The sequence below is a fragment of the Lissotriton vulgaris genome, chromosome 7, assembly GCF_964263255.1.
Source record: "Lissotriton vulgaris chromosome 7, aLisVul1.2, whole genome shotgun sequence".
Lineage (NCBI taxonomy): Eukaryota > Metazoa > Chordata > Amphibia > Caudata > Salamandridae > Lissotriton > Lissotriton vulgaris.
In genome coordinates, this window is record NC_141695.1 from 554,614,996 (window position 1) to 554,634,341 (window position 19,346).

Consider the following 19,346-nt stretch of genomic DNA (forward strand, 5'->3'; position numbering starts at 1 on the left):
ATATTAATGTTTAAAGAAAGATTTAGGCTTGTCAAAAGGGGTATTTTGACAGGTCGAATTTGCAGTTTTAAACTACCACAGGTAGGTTTCTTTGGTGCAGCTATCAGGCTTCTTACAACAGTAGTCACACGTGCAGCCTGCACACGTCTGTGCACACTTGTTCCAGTGTAACCAGCCCAGTGCCCCTTTTCCTACCCACGCTGCAACAGCCTTAACTTGAAAGGTAGACACACAGCAGAGATGCTCAGCCTATTTACCATGAAATTACCGTGAGTGAGACTCGGGTGGGGAGATTTACCCACTGTAAAGGTCCAAAAACCAGGTGATCAAAAGCAAACAATCCTGGTGGATTAAATAGGCAGAACCCTTTGCAACAAGTATATGCAACTTCAAAAAGTTGGCAGCTACTCCTTCAGGGCTAGAAAATGTACCACTAGCTCGGCGAGTAAAACCTGCATGCATATACAGAGCCCATCTCGCTTCGTTTTTGAACCTGTCTAATACAAAATAGCCACCCAGTTGAGTTTATACACAGGTTTGTATGCATGGACTGTGGTGTTTATACTAAATTAATCATGTGCATCCTAACTCTTCCCCCTCTCCCCCCCCCCTGGATTCTGCATCTGGTAAGGTACAATGTCACTGTTTATGAACAGAACAATGGATAGGGATTCAGATAGTTTTTAGGTCTCGCCTGGCGAAGCGCTGTCGCCAGCAAGATCTATTCTTGTGGACTTGTCAGAAGTGGGACAGGAGATGGGCACGAGCAAGGCTTTTGGCGATTTGCACGGGTGTACGCGCTCGTGAAGACGCGCTTGCGTTTAATTATCAGATGTGCACGTGTACGCTGGTGCTTGGCGCCGCGTTAATTAGGCTTGAGGCAGGAGTTAACTTGTGAGGTATACATCCACAGTAACCCCATTATTTTATTCTCCCATAACCAGGTCGTAGAGTAGTGAGAAAGTACCAATTTAATGCCATTCAGGAAAGGTGTGTATTTCATAGCACTCAGTTGTTTGTATATTTAGCACACTATCTCTTTTATACCTCTGCAGTGTGAACTAGCAATTTTGGATGGAGGTCTTCTCCATGTGTGTTGCAAATCCTGCCCAGTACCCTTAGCATTCAAGTCTGCAGTAAACAATGAGAACTGATGGTACTGTCCATTGCTGGACAGTGTTAGATTGGCCAAATGGGTTTGTTATTCAATGCTCTCTAATGACATCTGCCACGATCTGCAGGTCACAACTTTGAATCTTGTCAAGAACAACAACTTGTTTGTAGGACTGCTAAATGAGTATAATTGAATTGGGAAATAGTAATACCTACTATTAGAAAGCTTAGAAAAGACTTGGGTCACTATCTGAAAAATAAGATGATAATGTTGCATGTTATGTCCTTAATGAGCTGATTGTTGAGACTAGTGAAAGCCAATGGCTCCATTGCCAGGACCAGTAGGGGTTATAAAGGGCAGCTGTGCCATGTGCATCTCTGGTGCCTATAGCCTTTAAGTGTCCTCCATCCTAAATCCTTCATCAATGTAACCATTAAAATCAGAAACCCCACAACAGCTCAAGGGGGAAGGGCCATTCCATTCTGTCAAATGCCTTCTCCGCATCGCGGGAGAACAGAATGGAGTTGGCTCTTTCACTTTAAGCTAGGTATAGCAACATCTTTTCTATGTTCTCAACACACTGCACAGGATAACAACCTTGGCTTCGGTGAACCAAACAAGAGGGCAGCTTCTCAATTATAGAGATACTTACTTTAAGATTACTGTTGGCGAGAAGACTAACCTGAACATATGAAATTTAATTGGTATAAAAGCAAAACAATTTAGAAAAGATACCTTATTATTAAAATAGGTTTGTGCCCAAACAGTTTTTTGCTGTGTTTCGAAGTTATATAAGCATCTAGATAGTCATATTGCCCATCTGAGCTAGGAGGGGCTTTGCTCCCAGTGACCAGCCATCTTTTAAAGTATTAACCTTACTTAGGGTTTTTGTAAAGCTCCGAAAATCACATTGCAGTAGCCCTAGATCACGTTTGGGATCAGTTGCATATATGTGGGACAATGGTTAAAAGTTTCTGATTAATTACTCGCTGTCAGACAACAGTGCTGGCTCTTTTGCCAATACAATACAACACAAGATGAATACATACTGATAAAACAATGAAAAAACCCTGATGAAGAACAACAAGTTGAATTCAAACGAGGCCCAGGAAATAAATATTCTATGATTTTAGGCATCTACCAGCACAGGTCGGTTAAAAGAAGGGATCTATGAAGCCTACAAAAGGGAATGTGCTAACCATATGTTGCAGAGGTTGCATTTAAAATTTGAGAAGGTATTTCATCTTTGATGCACTGTAGAGAGCTCCCAAGAGATAAGACCTACAAATGTTGTATCCCATGTCCAAGTATCTGTTGCATGGGTACTCACAAACTTTCTCTCGGGGGCCGAATTTACAGTGTGGTTTGTGGCCGACGGCCGCACCTGTGGAGGCGGGGTCAGTGGGAGAGAGGGGAGGGGCTATAAAGAAAAAAACTGTGACCATGAAGTTGAACACAGGCCCCTGCAGCGGATGCGTTCATCCACTGGGCCAACAGACCAGCATACACACATCTCTTTCGATCTCTCTCTCTCTCTCTCTCTCTCTCCGTCCCTCTCGCTGTCTCCCTCCCCTCTATCTCTCTCTCTCCGTCTCCCTCTGTCTCTCTCACCTCTCTCTCCGTCTCCCTCTGTCTCTCTCACCTCTTTCTCTCTGTCTCCCTCCCTTTCCTTCCCTCTCCCCGTCTCCCTCCATCTGTCTCCCTCTGTGTCCCACTATCCATCTCCCTCTGTCTCCCTCCCTCCGTTTGCCCTCTGTCTGTTTCCCTCCCTCCCTCTATCTCCATCCCTCTCTCCCTCCCTTCCTCCATCTGTCTGTATCCCTTCCTCTGTCTCCCTCTGTCTGTCTCCCTCTCTCCCTCTGTCTCCCTATGTCTCCCTCTCTGTCTTTCTCCCTTCTTCTGTCTGTCTCCCTCCCTTTGTCTGTCTCCCTCCCTTTGTCTGTCTCCCTCCCTCTGTCTGTCTCCCTCCCTCTGGCTGTCTCCCTCCCTCTGGCTGTCTCCCTCCCTCTGGCTGTCTCCCTCCCTCTGGCTGTCTCCCTCCCTCTGGCTGTCTCCCTCCCTCACTCTGTCGGTCTCCCACTCTCACTCTGTCTGTCTCCCACTCTCACTCTGTCTGTCTCCCACTCTCCCTCTGTCTGTCTCCCACTCTCCCTCTGTCTGTCTCCCACTCTCCCTCTGTCTGTCTCCCACTCTCCCTCTGTCTGTCTCCCACTCTCCCTCTGTCTGTCTCCCACTCTCCCTCTGTCTGTCTCCCACTCTCCCTCTGTCTGTCTCCCTCTGTCTGTCTCCCTCTGTCTGTCTCCCACTCTCCCTCTGTCTGTCTCCCTCTGTCTGTCTCCCTCTGTCTGTCTCCCACTCTCCCTCTGTCTCCCTCCCTCTGGCCCTGGTTAGTGGAGCATTAAATGAGCAATGATTTGATTGGCAGTATTTGGGTTTCCTGTTGGCAGATAAAAAACTGTTTTGCCAGGTAGGCAACATGGCAGATCATCTAAACGTTTTGGAAGATGCAAATTGATATTCAGTGGTTTTTATTTGGCGTTAGTGGAGGGACCTCAGAGAAGGAGTGATGTAATTTTGTAGTTTCAGCCCCAGGCCACACCGGGAGAGATTAGCAGTTTTGTTAGAAACTGAGTTGTTGAGGTGTCTTTGTCATTGCCGTGATCACGGCAAGAGATCATGTCAACGAGGATTTAGGTAATTTTCTTTTCTGTGAAGAAGTGGGGAAACACGTTTTCGCAGACATAAGCGGTGAAAGAGAGATTTGAAGACCACATTTATATGGATTTTGAAGAAGAGCTCACAGTTGAACAACACACTACGTTTGTGGTCTTGTGCTATACAGAACACTGGTTGGGGGATCCCAGAGACTCTGGCCAAGAGCAAAAATGGGAGACTGAGTTTACAGGTAGGAATTCACTTCCTTAACCATTTTTTCAGCATCATTCAGTGATAGACTTGTGGTGGTCGACTTGTGATTGGCAGTGTGACACATTTAGATGATTGCAAGAGTTGTCCACGGACATGAGGAGGATTCGGGTGTCATGTAGCTGTAGGTGAGCAGGGTCATTGCATTATGATAGTGATCCTTCTGACTGCTGGGGTCCCTCTCACTGTTTCCTTTCAAGATTTGACAACAACTCATGTAACCAGGTAAGTATGATTTTCTTTTAGCGAAGAGGTAATTACACCAAGATAGAATGGTTACTGATGGCTGCTAAAAATGCCATGTTGTTGTTGAGCACATTGGTTGATGATGTCAAATGTGGGCAAAGGATTTTATAAAATCAAGGCACCAGGTGTTTCCTTGGTCCCAGAAGCTTTTACTGATTTTCAGTAGGGTCTGTCAAATTAGAACGGAAGCTTGACTGAAAAATGCTGAGATGCCTAGTTGTCTACTGCTTGGTGGTCAGAAGCCCAGCAAGTCCAGGTAGTTTTTATAAGAGTATCACTGTGGTAGGTAAAAATAACACCTGTTATTTGCAATGTTTCTAAGATGCCTACATTTGCCTATGTGTGGTGTACAGGCAATGTTTATCTGTTATCAACTGCTGCATTTATATACAGTCAGCTTCTGAATTGGCAGTGCTACTTTGATAATCCTGAAGCTTATGCCATTTGCTTTGTTTTCTGTTGCAGGGATCGCCTCAGTCGGGGTTGCTGCTGCAGTGTACAGCTCAGGTGAGGCTTCTCTTCTTTTCCCTTATACATTGCACTGATACATGTTGCGACTGTGTGGAAGCATAAAGTTCATGAGTAGGTGTGATCCCGCAGATGTGATTCTGCTCGAGTTGCTGATGGGCCCCTAAGGAAACTAAAAGGCTTCAGGACTAGGCATAACATATGATTCGGTTTTATTATCATGTCTACCTGCCTTCCAGAATGAGTGGTTTGTTGGGGCAATCTCTTGTTTCCCCTGCAGGCCTGCACACCTTTTTTCGAATCTTAGATTATCCAGAATACAGAGTAAACAAATGCATGGAGTTGATTTTCACTTACTTTTCAATAACACCACTTAAAAAAAAAAGCAAGCAATCCTCTGCTAAATTTTTATTTTATCTAGTTTCTTGTCATTGTCAGAAAAGAGGGACAGGAGGCATGTATCCCTCACATCCATGAAGAATTTATGCTTGTTGAGGAGAGATTTAGCTGCCCAACATTGCTTCCCACCCATCAATTCACCAGCTTTTCTCGATGCCTGTTCATTAAGCTCTTTCGGTCTTAGCCCGCCCTAGGCAGAGAAATCTTTTTTTAAAGTTCCGGGATACCTAGATGGGGCATGCCCTGTTTCTTCAAGACATTTTGTTTTCTATCAGTGGGATAGGAGACCTCTCATTACTTACCACTGGTTTGCTTCACTGTCCCTCTACTTGCTTCCTTTTGGTTGGTCAGCCGCTGTAGGCTTCCTTATTTTTGATGCATTTCTCCCTTCTCTGGAGCATGGACGTATTACTTGAGTGCATCCACTAAAGATTTGTGCAGGCACAACTTTTGTTGTTGTTTGAGTACTCTACCAGAGTGCATCTTTTTCAGCGGCTTTGTCCGTCTGCTTCCAATACATACCTTCCCTCCATATGTTGTCTGGTTCCCTTCTCCCTTCTTTTTTTTACTTTTGTAGCACGTACTCGACCCAAAGTTGCTGGCTCGCTTTACATGAGCACAAGTTTCATAACACAGGGGTACATTTATTTATTTATTAGGCTCTGGATGTAAAGCAGAGACTCGAACTTGGTTCAAGGTTCCAAAGTTGGCAGCTCTGACCCTTATGCCACATCCCCGCTTTCTGTGTTGTCTTGCATCCACCCAAGCTATGTTGTGGGCAGGGTAGCATGCTGTGTATCCCTGGGCAGAGTACTGTCCATATGCCATGGACAGGCTGCTGCTTCAGCAGAAACCTTTTTGAGTGACTCCATGCCTGGGTGCTCCTCTGCCCCCACTCTGTTTGCAATGTCCCAACACCCACTCCTGCTCCTGTTCAATTGATGGCAGAGGCCCATGTTCACCATCCAAAGAAGTTAATTCTGGGATAATCCTGGCGCACTCAGTCCAGCAAGGCCCCTTATGACTTGCACACGGGAAAGCGAGTCCACTTCAGCTCATGTAAACTAGCCTTCTGCTGCTCTGGGAGGGTGTGTGTGTGCCCCATGTGCACCAGGAGAGCACCAGCATATCTCAGTGTACCACCGTCTGGTGCACAAGGACACCGACAGGTCTGTGCAAGCCCCGCACCATCAAGGAGCATATTGTACATATTGAAGACTTGCCTCTGAGGGAACAAGCTGGTCTATTTCATTCTGGCATCAGTGCTTAAAGTAGTCCAGCAATAGCTCAGCGCCTCTGCTTCTTCGCCTGTCCCTTTTTCTTCTCCCCTTCCCACCATCCCTGCCATCCCTGTTGATTCTCCTTCTCTCACCCACCCCTTCTTTTTTTCTTCCCGCCTCCCACCCAGGTTTCTTCTCTCCTCTCACCCGCCTGTTTTTTCTCCCCTCCCCTCCCCTCTTTTTCTTCCCCCCTCACCTGCCCGCTTGTCTGTTTCTTCTCCTCACTCGTCTTTTTTTCTTAAACTCCCCCCCCCCCCCCCACCGTTAGACACTCCCACCAGATTGCCAAAGCAAATAGCTAGCCCGTGGGCTAGACCTATTGGCTTTGACAGTGCTTGTTGTCTTTGCTACAGAGGTTTGTAACTCGATAAGATTGTTTCTTATCCAGTATAGGATCTTTCATAGATTCACATGCTTTAATCATTCCCCGTCGTCGAAGTGGGAGTCTCATGGTACCATAATAAAGCAGTATGTATCACTGTTATAGGCAATAATGGCAGTGAAAAAGTCAGTATAATGGCCTATATACTTCCTTTTATAAAAGAAAAAAAAAGCACCAAACTTGAACTATAACCAATCAAGTGAAAACTCCCTCTAGAACACTCCCAACAGAGACTGAGCTCCTCAGATTTTTTACAACACGTCGTGCTTAGGGAGTCTCCCTGAGCGCTGCTCAGATATCTACCAACTGTTTTGAAAATAAAAAATTATACTTGAATTAAAATGGTACTTATTAATATTATAATTACTACCACGCCAGAAACACCTATAAAAAGGGCTCTTCCAATGCTGTGGCTGTTGTGGGAGGCGATCTCTTGTTACTGATATTCCTCACCAAGATTGAATTTATTACCGTTACCCTCAATTTACTGCAAAAGCTGCTTTTCTGACTAAAAGTGGCTCTGGAGGACTCCTTCCAACTCTTGGACAGTCTCATAAAGGGAGCAAAGCAACCAAGATGTTCCCAAGACGTCCATATTAAAGACTCTGAGTCCAAAAATGGCAGTTCAAAAAGGAGAAGTACAGAATATTCTCTTAAGGAACTTCTATATATTTCGGTCCACAATGGAGCTTGCTCTTCATCTCCTTTACAAATTAGTGGTGAGAAGAGCAGAATCATGCTTGATCTTGGCCATTGGTACAGAGAATCCACAAGGACATAACCTGGATGCAGAACTACATATACATCTGTAGCAACCAGGCTTCCTCCAGAGATTCTTTGTACGATGAGGTTACTCATGGACTGTTCTGGTATTTCGATTTATTTGATGATTTTTGGATTTTTAGATTTAACTGCATCTTATTGTGCGTGTATACTTTGTACACTCAGCTTGGAACTTTTTTAACCAGAAATGAAATGTCTATTCATTCAATGAAAATGAATCAAATATTGAGTCCATAAAATGGATTTTAGTATATCAGATCAACACTAGTATATCAGAATGTATTAAGGATCTAGAATGATATTATTGATGAGATTAACCAACAAGTTGTCTATTATAGGGGAGATTATAATTAATTAAAAGCCTTAGTCTTTAGTACTTTACTATTGTAAATACCGTGAGTTGGTACCCTTTAGAGGTTTGATTTTTGGGTCTCGCCTGGTGACCGCAGCATGAAGCACTGTCGCCAGCGAGATCTATTGTCACTGACTTGCCTCTCATGGTAGACAGGAGACGGGCACGCGCAGGACGGACTGGAAATGTGAACGCGCGTGTTCACCACGTACAGTCACGGGATGTGCACATTTCCTGTCCCCCTTCCGTCTTTTTAATGCGGGGTGAGACAGTGGCACAGGGGGATTAGACATAGTGTCTCACTCACTGGGCAGACTCAGGACTCCCCCGCTGCTCTCCAGGCAGGTCTTTCCTCATCAGGTTTGCCGGTAACTCCTCTCTGCAGGCACCCTCCAGAGGAGTTTCCTTTAGGGACTCGCTGGTCTCCTCTGTGGTGCACCTGACTCCCACCAGGCCTCGAGTAGTCCCTGCTCACCGGGCTCTCTCTCTCTCGTCAGCGGGTCAGGCTCTGCAGCAGGCGGGGCTCTACACAAGCACGGGAGTCCCGCTGACTCACACGCTCGCTTAGTTCCGGCTGGCTTCAAGGGCACAGGAGCGTGGGGTAGGCTCCCGTCTGCTTCCTGTCATGTTGCGGCCCCGCCCCTGTCCCAACACCGGTTGCCTGGCTTCCTGTCCGAGCCGAGCTGCCGCGGTGATTTCCTCAATACGGCGAGTGCAATACGAGGTAGGCTACTGTTCCAAATTAAAGATAATGGCGGGGTGGGCACCCGCTTTTTCAACGAGCACCACTGCAAACTAGAGGTTATCAACTCTGCAGGTACAGATCAACGCGGGTTATTTTGAGAGAGTTTTAAAAATATCTGCCTTTTAATAAAACACCTTGGCGTTTGAGCCTTCTGCTGTGTTTCCAATAAGGGCTGACGTCAGGCCATTTGTCCAGCAGGGACTGGCGCGTGATGTCAGCTGGGCAGAGCTGGCGGAATCTGGGGCATATCTAGGTCACATTTGTTGACAGGCTCATCACATGCTTACCTGTCATAACCAAGTTAAGATGCGCTCATGTGGAAAGGCGGTCTGTCGGTAAATTATTATAGCTTGCTGGCGCCCATTCCGCTGCCCAGGGCAGGTGTAATTAAGAAGGGAGGCCTGCTCGCTGTGTTAGCGGCTGTTGTGCATTCTGTCACACACTGTCAGGCTGTGTGGGAGCGTTCGAGAAAAGATAAACACCGCTGATCTTTAACGCTCACAGAGGGTTGAAATGAAGCTGCAGTCTGCTTTATCTTACTCTGATATCAGCTTATTATGATGGCTAGGAAATGTCCCTACCTGCAGACTCCATCTGTCAGCATGTCCCGGGGGTGCACGTTTTTAAATGAAGTAGAGAAAAAAACATACTGAGTCAACCTGGTTTCTGCGTGATAAAGTGGCGAACAAAACATGAGCCATAAATAATACTGTGTGTTGTATCACTTCATTTTTGTAGTTCAGGCAAAGGGCTGTATTGTTTTTTGTCTGTGGTTCTCTTTTTATCCTTTGAAGTATAAAACTTTAAACCTGTATAGGCAGGTTTAAAGTTCCTTTGTCACATTGTACCCAAGCTACCTAACTTTGGCTATTTTAACAAGCATGGACAAGTTTGGCTTTTTATAGAGTACAGCATTAGCGTGTAAGCGTGTGGATGACTGGTGTTTAATGGTAACATTTTGTGGGACAAGATGATTAGAGTATCAGCAATGAGCATGACAATCAAGAGGGTGTTGATGCTTACCTTTTAATTTCTCCTTTCAAATACTCTTTGCTCAGTGTGACTAGGTGTATGTGGGGCGTCTGTGGCCCTAAAGGCTGGAGATGGGCTCGCGCATCCCCCTCCCCTTTAACAATAATACGGCTCCAGAGAATGGGGTCCACGGGACCTGTAAAGGCTCGATGAGGGGTCTACATGCCTCCCTCCCCAATAATTAATAAACAAGCATTTGCAATGCAATAGGTCTCGCATTTAAAGTGAGTTTTAGCGATTGGCATTGTAAATGACAATGCCTTTTATTTATGTTAAAAATAAATAAAAGGCATTGTTATTTGCAATGTCAATAGCTCAACCTCGTTTTATATTGGAAAAGTAACAAAAAAAATGCAGGAAGCAATAGAGTAATGGCATTTAATTAAAATAATACTTACAAAAAATGTGTGAAAACCCTTGTGTGTCACGCCACCGAAAATGCCCTAAGCAAATTCCTTAAAGTGGGCGCAGCTTTCCCTCCACCACACGCTCCCTTTCAGTGTGCTTGGAGTGAGGCAGCAAGAGGGGCGGACATCCAGGAAAATAAAATACATATTAACAAGCATTTGCAATGCAATAGGTTTTGCATTTGCGAGAGTTTAAGCTATTGGCAATGTAAATGACAATGCCTTTTATTTATTTGTTGGTTTTCAAAACAGATAAATAAAAGGCATTGACATTTACAATGCCAAAAGCTTAAACTCTCGCAAATGCGAGACCTATTGCATTGCAAATGCTTGTTACATATATTTATCGTACTGGCTTTTAAGGAATTTTTTTGTCTTTAGCTATTTGGTTGGCATAATGGGATGAAATTTTAATAGCAATCTATTTTCAACAGATCGTGGATCCACTATATCTTTTTGCACAAGCCACTTTATCTAAACATCATATTGCACCTTATACTCCTATGTCTCCAGATAGCAGGCATATTTACATCATGGGTTGAAATTAAAATGTGCTTTTCCGGAAATGGATCATAAGCCCTGTAAGTCATCACATGATGGCAACATGGTTGTTGCATCAGCTTGTACTTTACTCATGATGTACACATATTATTATTATTATCTTTAGATGCTTATGTAGGGTACTTGACATATACATTATTTTACTGAGTTGTTGACCTCAACCCCTTTCTTTAACCACAAGGCACCTTCTTAGTGATTGCTTTGTGTGCAACAATTCTGGTTATACTGGTTTTTAAATGAATATCGCATGCTTATCTTGATGTTCGTTCCAGCACTGTCTGTCATGTGGAAATTAATTATTTGTACTTTACAGTGATGTGTGAAAAGCAAAAATAATCAAAAAAAAGAAAAAATAGTAAAATGTAAAAAATGAATCACAAAAAATTGGAAAGTATTCTATAATACCTTGAACTGGTTTATTTGTGTGAATTACAACATTCTTGTATAGTTATTCACTAATGGTAATGCTTTTTGCCATCACTCACTTGGGGATACACAGTCTAGCTGCCAACAGCAGTAAAAAGAGAAGTAGGATCTAGCACTTGTGCACTTTAAGAGACGTTCTAGATTGTGAGACTCTATGGTCCAGTAGTAGGCTGGGAGACCAAAACGCGGAGACAGTCTTTTTTTGATAACCAATTTTTATTGATTTTTGGTTGCAACAAAGAACAGCACCATTCAGGAATACATCTTAAATGGTAAGACCAAGACACAAACCTATCACATTGGCATAAAAAGATAGACCTATATAGAGCCAATATCAGCAAACCCACTTCCAATCTAGATATCGTATCAGTCCAAATTAGTCTTCTATCACTCCGACCCACTTGCCCCACATTCAGTGAAATTTCATAGGACAACCCCTGGCCACATAAAGAGGCCATTCCTGCAGGGCACACCAGTCCACCCCTCTGCGCCAACGTGCCAATGTAGGTGCAGTAGTGTTCAGCCAGTGAGCTGCAATGTCCCTCTTGGCTACTGCTAGTGCTGTATTAAGGAAGAGTTTCTTAGCCCTGTTGCCATCCAGCGCCTCGGTGATGCCCAGGAGAACATGTGTAGGGTCAAGAGGAACCTCCCAGCCCAAAACCTCTGCGAGCTCCCCAGTTACGGACTTCCAATACCCCTGTATCACAGGGCAAAGCCATACTATATGATAAAAGTCTGCCTAGGGGTGGGGAAGAGGGGTCAGAGGGCATTAAGTCGAAGCCCAGCATGGTGAAGACGCAGTGGTATAAGATAGGCAGCATGTAGGAAGTATATTTGGACTAGCCGAAGCCTTGCTGAGACTGCAATTATTTTAGGAGCCATCAGGGCATCGCTCCAGTCAGCGTCTTCCAGAGACCCGAGCCAACCCTCCCACTTGAGGTTGAGAGAGGGAGTTGGGGGTGTTGTTGGTAAGTGAATGGTAAATACGGGAGATCCCTTCCCAGATCGCTGGTCATGATCTGAGCCTCAGGTGGACCATACTCTAGCAAAGTAGTGCCGTCGGAAATATAGGAGCGGAGGGCATGGCGTAGCTGCAAGTATCGGAAAAATTGAGAGGAGTGGAAAGAGTGTCAGACCTGCAAATCCTGAAAGGAGCGTAGATGGGTACCGCTCCATACATCTCCCAGCAGGGAAATCGCGATGAGGTATCAGGGCCGGAATCCCGAAAGGGAAGCAACCTCCCGGAGCCTGGTGCCGCACCACAAGGGGGGTATACTGGGTCAGCTTGCCTGACCAGCGGGTATGACGCAGGGAGGCCCGCCAGGCTAGGAGCACTCCGCGTTTGAACTCTGGGAAAGCTTGGGGAACAACATCCCCGTATAGCATCCCCTGGCTAGTGGAAAAGCCTAGGGTGTGCAGTTCCAGACGGTACGCTGGGTCGGACCAGCCGCCGTTAAACAAATCGTGTACCATAAGGAGCCGAGTCGCTAAATAATAGAGCTATAGGCTCGTCATCCCAAGACCACCATCAAAGGGCGGGATTCTGCAAAGGGCCAGGGCCAGCCTGGGCCGCCGCCCCACCCCCATAAAAGCTTAGTAGCCAAACCGTCCATCTCACGGAACCAGGACTTAGCAAAAGAAAGATGTTTAATTTTAAGCATGTATAGAAAGAGAGGTAAAATCATCATTTTAAAAAGGGCTATCCTGCCTAGAGGGTTTAGGGGTAGCGTACGCCATTTGAGGAGGTCAGCGAGGACCCGCTTGACCATTGGGGTGATGTTGAGTGACCATGCAAAGTTGGGGAGAAGGGCCACCCAGATTCCCAAGTACTTGGACTGCCGTCGAAGGGGGATCGTCGACTGCCAATCAAAGCAGTCACGTGGCAAGTGAAGGGAGACCAAAACGGACTTGCCCGGGTTTAACCGAAGGCCGGAGTTGTGCTCAAAGAGGTCCAGGGATCGCTGGCATCTGGGCCCTGATTGGGCCGTGTCCGCCAGAAACAGCCGCACATTGTCTGCATAAAGCGCAATCTTATCCTCTTTAAAGCCGGGCCACCTTCCTCCAGTGAGAGAGTTGTCAAATCGAATAAGGCAGGCAAGGGGCTCCTTTGCCAAAGCAAACAGGATCGGCGAGAGGGGGCACCCCTGCCGCATACCTCTTCTGATAGGGAAAGGACGAGATAGAGCCCCGTTGACAAGGACCTGCGCCCGGGGCCGACAATACAGCATCCTCACCAGGTTGCGGAAAGGGATTCCAAAGCCCATCTGCTCTAACATTGCCTCCAAATTACCCCAGTCACCCAAATCAAAAGCCTTCTCAAAATCTACAAGAAGGAGAGACCAATAGGGGACAGCAAGTGCTGGTTCACAAGAGCAAGATGAAGGCGTCTAGAACAGTGTCTAGTCCCTCGGAGAGGCATGAAGCTTCATTGATCTGGATGAACTAGACTTGCCAGGTGCAGTCTTATGCAGTTGGCCTGGACAGAGGCGAAGATCTTAAGCTCAGTATTAATAATCGAGAAGGGACGGTAGTCCAAACAGCCGCTCGAGGGGGGCTGAGACTTAGGGATCATTACAATGGTAGCTAGATCCGCCTCTGGGTGGAAAGAGCCGTAATCCAACGCTTCACGGTACATCGCCACTAGAGGTGAGACTAGGGTGTCTGTATGACGCATAAAATTCTTGGGTGATCCCAGCCGTCTTACCGGCCGCCTTGCGTGATATGGCATCTGACACCTCCTCAGGGGTGATCGGGAGGTCCAGTGCCTCCGCCACAGATTCACTAAGGGGCGGAAGGGGGAACCGTTCCCGCCGGTGGAGTTCAAAGGGCGAAAGACTAGGCACCCGTGCCGAATAGAGGGTGGCATTGTAAGTGGCAAAGCATTGGGCCACCGCTGTCGGGACGCGGTGGATCTCGCCACGCGTGTCAGCTACCTCTGGTATGATACGGTTAGCCATAGGGTAAGCGGCGAGGCGATGGAGGAGCTTCCCATTTTTATCTCCCCTTCTATACACTCGGGCCGCAGAAGATCCCCAAAACAATTTGGCAGTCTCCAGGGAGGTCTGTCTGATTTCATCCCTTAGGAACGCAAGCCTCCTGTCTTGGGCAACAGTTTTGTCTTCAGGGGGTAGTATCTCAAGCTGGGCGGCCTGTGCCCCCAAAAGTGTGAGCTGGGAGTCCCGCGCTGCACGGCTGAGTTTGAGTTGGCCTCTGGCGAAGCCCCGAATGGAGGCCTTCCCGGCATCCCAAAGGGTATGAGAGAACACTGAACCTTGATTAGTGGTGAAGTAGAGGCGAAGCTCGGCACCTACTTGGTCTTTGAACTCCTCGTCCTGGAGAAACCAGGGGTTGAGTCGCCAGATTGGGCGCGAGGACGGGGGAAGGGAGCCTATGTGCAGCATCACAAGGGAATGGTCAGACAAGCCTCTGGGGAGGATAGAAATCGTTTGAACCGCTCTGTAATCCTGCGCCAGCAGGAAAACGTAATCTGCACATGTGTGTGGTGAGAGGCCGAGGTATGGGTGTATTGTCCCGCTGTCTGGTACCAAAGTCTCCAGGCATCCCCGAGACCCAGGCTGGCAGCCCATGTCGAGAGGAGGCCGGATTGGGCAGTCCTGGAGGAGGAGGGGGGCGAGGCGGTGTCAAGGCGGGTTTCTATAACTGTTGCCCATGTCCATGCCTCCTCAGGCGTGTCAAAGAAGAGAGATTTGTCTTGAAAAACCACTCACAAACCAGCCTGGGAGAGGAGCCTATACTGAATGTTAAGCAAGCGTAGTTTTTGCTTGACCTCTCCGGAGAAACGGCGCTGGGTTTGGACCTCTCGGGTGTAGTGAGCAAAGACCATAATCGTCAGGTTTTCATATTTAAGAGGTAGCTTTTTTCAGGATTCAGTCAAAATAGCATCCTGATCCTTGAAGTTAAGGATCCGCTGGATGATCGGTCTAGGAAGGGTGCACGGCTGCGGGCGGGAGCAAGCGAACGATGTGCCCTCTCGACCGTGAACCAGGGGGAGAGCGAGCCCTCGGGCATCCAGGAGCTCAACCAGCGCTCTACGAAGTCCGCCGCCAGACCCTGCTCCACACCCTCCGAAAATCCAATCAGGCGAAGGTTGTTGCGACGGGATCAGTTTTCAGCATCCTCTGCCACTGATGCAGCTCCTGCGTGTGACACTGTAGTTGAGTCACCTGGATCTTGAGCTGATGGACATCGGCCTCCACTGTAGATATGCGGTACTCCGTTTCTTTAATCCGGGCAGTTGCATTACGAGGTTCTGCCGTATCCGGGTCATGTCCACTCTGACTTCACAATCTTACCATCGACCGAGGATTGCGATGTATGGATAGCCTGGAGAATGGTAGAGAGGTCCGCCGTGTCAGGAGTTTCTTTGTCCGTGGGACCACCAGTTGCCCCGAAGTCCGTGGTGGTGAACCGATCGATCTTGGTTTGGGTGGCGGGAGTCTTGGGCACCCTGTCCCTGCCCATGGCTATGTTGAGCAGCGAGAGAATGCAGCATGGGCTCCGGGTGGTCAGGCAGGCCGGGGAGAAGGGATGGTGGCCAAGCAGGAGGGAAGGGAGCCAGGCATGTTCAGTCCACACCGCTCCACGACCACAGTTGATACCTTCAGCAGGGGACCCACGTGGATCAGCGGGAAGAGCTTCAGGTGCCCGGATCCACAGGGGGCCAAGGTAGTGTCGGGACAGGACTCCCGGCCCGCTGGAGCGGAGGGACCGCAATCAGCCCCCCAGCGGCAAGGTGAGAGATGAAGTCTGAGTCTCGGTATGGACTGGGGTGAGGCCGGGACCTAGAAGACACCGCCACTCGATGATGAGGCCGAGACCGACCGGTTGAGGCCGCAGCCAATCGCCACTACCCAACACAAGGTTATCAGGGAGGGACACCCCCACAGGTAGGGCACCCACTGGCCGAACCGGCAGTTGTAGCACCCCTCACACCCCACCAGAACACTAGGGGAGGAGAGGGGGGCCCCCCACCGCAAAAGGCTGGCCGCCGCACTCCGGCACCGCAGCTTACGGTCAGGCAGGGCGCGGAAGACCGTCTTGAGCCAAGGCCCCAGGACCAGCTTGCAGCAGGAGAGGGAGGGGGAGGCCACACCAGTGAAGAGGTCTCCCACCAATGCCCGATCGCTGGCTGATTCGCAGCCCCTCAGGCCAGCACCCCAATGAGCTGGATGGCGACTGTGAACACCGCCTCTCCCTAGCCCCACAACAGTCCTCTCAGGCCCCAAGACTCTGTTCTCATGCAGAGCCTCAGACGAGGCAGAGGATCATGGAGGGGGGTCAGCAAGTGCCGAACGCAGATCCACCCCAGTGGGGGGGGGCGGCACCACAACGGAAGCGCCACTGCCTGCGATGACAGTTGAGATGTCCCCTTAGCACTGCAGCACCGAGTGGGTGGGGGGGGGTCCACAGCCCCGGTCAGACCACGTTACTACGCCTCGTAGTTCAAGGCCAGTTGGAGCACAGGACACCCCCAGGAGAGGGTCACAGGGTCACTTCAATGGGGGGGACCTGCCGCCCGATCGATGGCCAACTCACTCCCCTTAAGGCAGGCACCCCCGCGGGCAGTCACTACAGGCAGACACCCCCTCACCTCAGTGCAGACGTCACATGGCCCCAGGGTCGTTGTTTTGGGGATAGTCGTCTCACGCGGGACTCGGCGCCTGTCCAGGGTCCGGAGAGGCCGAGAGGTGCCGAGAACTCTGTCGCCAAACCGCGGTGGAGCAAGGCCTCCGTAGAATCCTCGTGGTGGAGCCAGTTCTGCCGCAGGGCAACCGCAGCCCCTAACAAAGCAGCAACGCAGGGCACTCGGCGGGAGACGCGAACAACCGCTCTCCTGAGCCCGATTGGCAGTCGAACAGGCCTCGTGACCCTCAAAGTACAGGGAGACCTCACCGGAGCAGGGCTCCCCCAGAGCACCGGAGCGAGCGGGCAGCCAGCAGCTTGAAGGCAGGCTCACTAGGTCCGCCGGGCAGCACCGGAAGATCGCCAGCATCAGCACTTCTTAGGCAGAGCGTTCAGGGCCTAAGGCCGGGCGGGGCTCTGGCGAGTTCAGCAACAGCTACCATCTTGAAAAGGCCACGAGGCAGGCCCAGAGGTTCGAGGCCGCTCGTCTTGCTCAGGTTCACGAGGCAGTACTTCAGACGAACCCCCCGGACTCCTAGGTGAGCAGGCAGACGATTAACAGGTCGCTGGGGTCTCGAAGACAAGCGATTGCAGAGAGGATGACAGAGGGGTCAATAACACTCCTAAGGTGCGACCGCCATCTTGACGCTCTTGGCCACGCCCTCTAGACCGCCTTTTTAACCATGTTTAGGTCGAGGACTCCGTCGCACTGCCTAAGCAGTGGGCAGAGCTCCGAAGATTTTATGTTTCTTGGTGTAGGGGGCTTGAACCCGCCCCTCTTCTCCATTGGCTCGCCTCGTAAATGCTGGCTAGCCATTGGAGAAGAGGGGCGTCACTCCCTTTAAGCCCCGTCTTTTTCGGATTCGGGGGCGTGTTTTTTCTATCTGTTACGTCATCCGTCACTCAACCTAAAAACACGCCCCGATTCCGCAAATTCGGAGCTTTGCGGCAGCCATTTCTGCCGTTTTCGGGAGTGCAATGGTAATGTGTGTATGTGCGTGTAATATTTGTGCAAGGAACGTCTGCGTGTGTATGCGCATGTGACCCTACTCCACACATCCAGTGGTGGTGATGCTCTAGTCGGCTGACAGCTGAATTGTGCAGGATTGATACCAGAGGCTCTAACATATGTCTGTTGGTCTTGAGAGATAATTGTAAACCCAAGAAGAAATCCCAGGCTGCTCATAGTCAGCAGTAACGAACGAGCGCAGAATGTACTTTCATCTGCCACTTTTCAGTGTGTCGTGAGCGTGTACTATCTTCAGCGTGACTGAGTTTATGTTTGCTCATAAGTCCCAACAGTTCTTATTTACAGATAAGACACCAGACACTGAATTTGCAGGATATGACACGATTCGTTGTTTATTCACGTGAACGAGGTAGTTTCTGGCTGCATGAAGCAGAAAACCAAGAAGGCTGCTTCTGTGTTTGCGTTTGATAGCTTATCTCGGTTTCACAGTCAAGAGCCCAACATTGAAATGAGAGGTGTAACGAAACTAGAGGTCCCCCCTGCCCCTTGACTGCTCCATCACCCACCCATCCACCCACCCAAAACACACACACATCCCAAAGGAGACATGGTGGCAACAAGCAGCGATTGACATGCCTTGCATGCAATCATTGCACTGCTTTCGGCATATGTGCCCTGCTTGTTCTAGAATAAATGTATTTTGAAATGCTATGCCAGAGTGACTGTCAGTAAATCAGAAGCCCCCCAATCTTATTGCCCAAGCTCCGTCCCTCGTACGAGGCTGATTTTGCCCGGGACCTGTTGGCGCGCGGAGAATGAATTGGCTCATAAAACGGTTGCCAAGGCCTTCTGTTGAACGAAAGTTGAAAACTCACATCAGCCAATTGAGACAGCAGGCAGGCTCAGATAGTGTCATGTGCACGATCTGCCTGGCAACAAGGCGCTAAAGAGATGCCGGGGCAGAGGGCCGCAGTCGGTCAGTATCATCAGTTCGTGAAGCGAGCAGCAGAGGCGGCCGTCTGTACGTTTGCATCTGAAAATCAGCCACCTCTGAAGCCTGCGGGTTCACCCCAGACCCCATGGACAACCCCTGGCTGTGCTTGCTTCCCTGCCCCCTGGCTGTGCTTGCTTCCCTGCCCCCTGGCTGTGCTTGCTTCCCTGCCCCCTGGCTGTGCTTGCTTCCCTGCCCATTGGCTGTGCTTGCTTCCCTGCCCATTGGCTGTGCTTGCTTCCCTGCCCATTGGCTGTGCTTGCTTCCCTGCCCATTGGCTGTGCTTGCTTCCCTGCACCCTGGCTGTGCTTGCTTCCCTGCCCCCTGGCTGTGCTTGCTCCCCTGCCCCCTGGCTGTGCTTGCTCCCCTGCCCCCTGGCTGTGCTTGCTCCCCTGCCCCCTGGCTGTGCTTGCTCCCCTGCCCCCTGGCTGTGCTTGCTCCCCTGCCCCCTGGCTGCGCTTGCTCCCCTGCCCCCTGGCTGTGCTTGCTCCCCTGCCCCCTGGCTGTGCTTGCTCCCCTGCCCCCTGGCTGTGCTTGCTCCCCTGCCCACTGGCTGTGCTTGCTCCCCTGCCCCCTGGCTGTGCTTGCTCCCCTGCCCCCTGGCTGTGCTTGCTCCCCTGCC

General features: G+C 49.3%; 1 protein-coding gene across 1 annotated transcript in view; it reads left to right on the forward strand.

The window, feature by feature from the left end:
- The window catches only part of CYBC1 (cytochrome b-245 chaperone 1), a 121,932-nt gene that overhangs the window by 87,327 nt on the left and 15,259 nt on the right, over positions 1–19,346 (forward strand). The window contains exon 3 of the mRNA XM_086930652.1: positions 4,751–4,792. Coding sequence (XP_086786778.1) covers positions 4,751–4,792 — 42 coding nt within the window. The remainder of the gene's footprint in view (positions 1–4,750; positions 4,793–19,346) is intronic.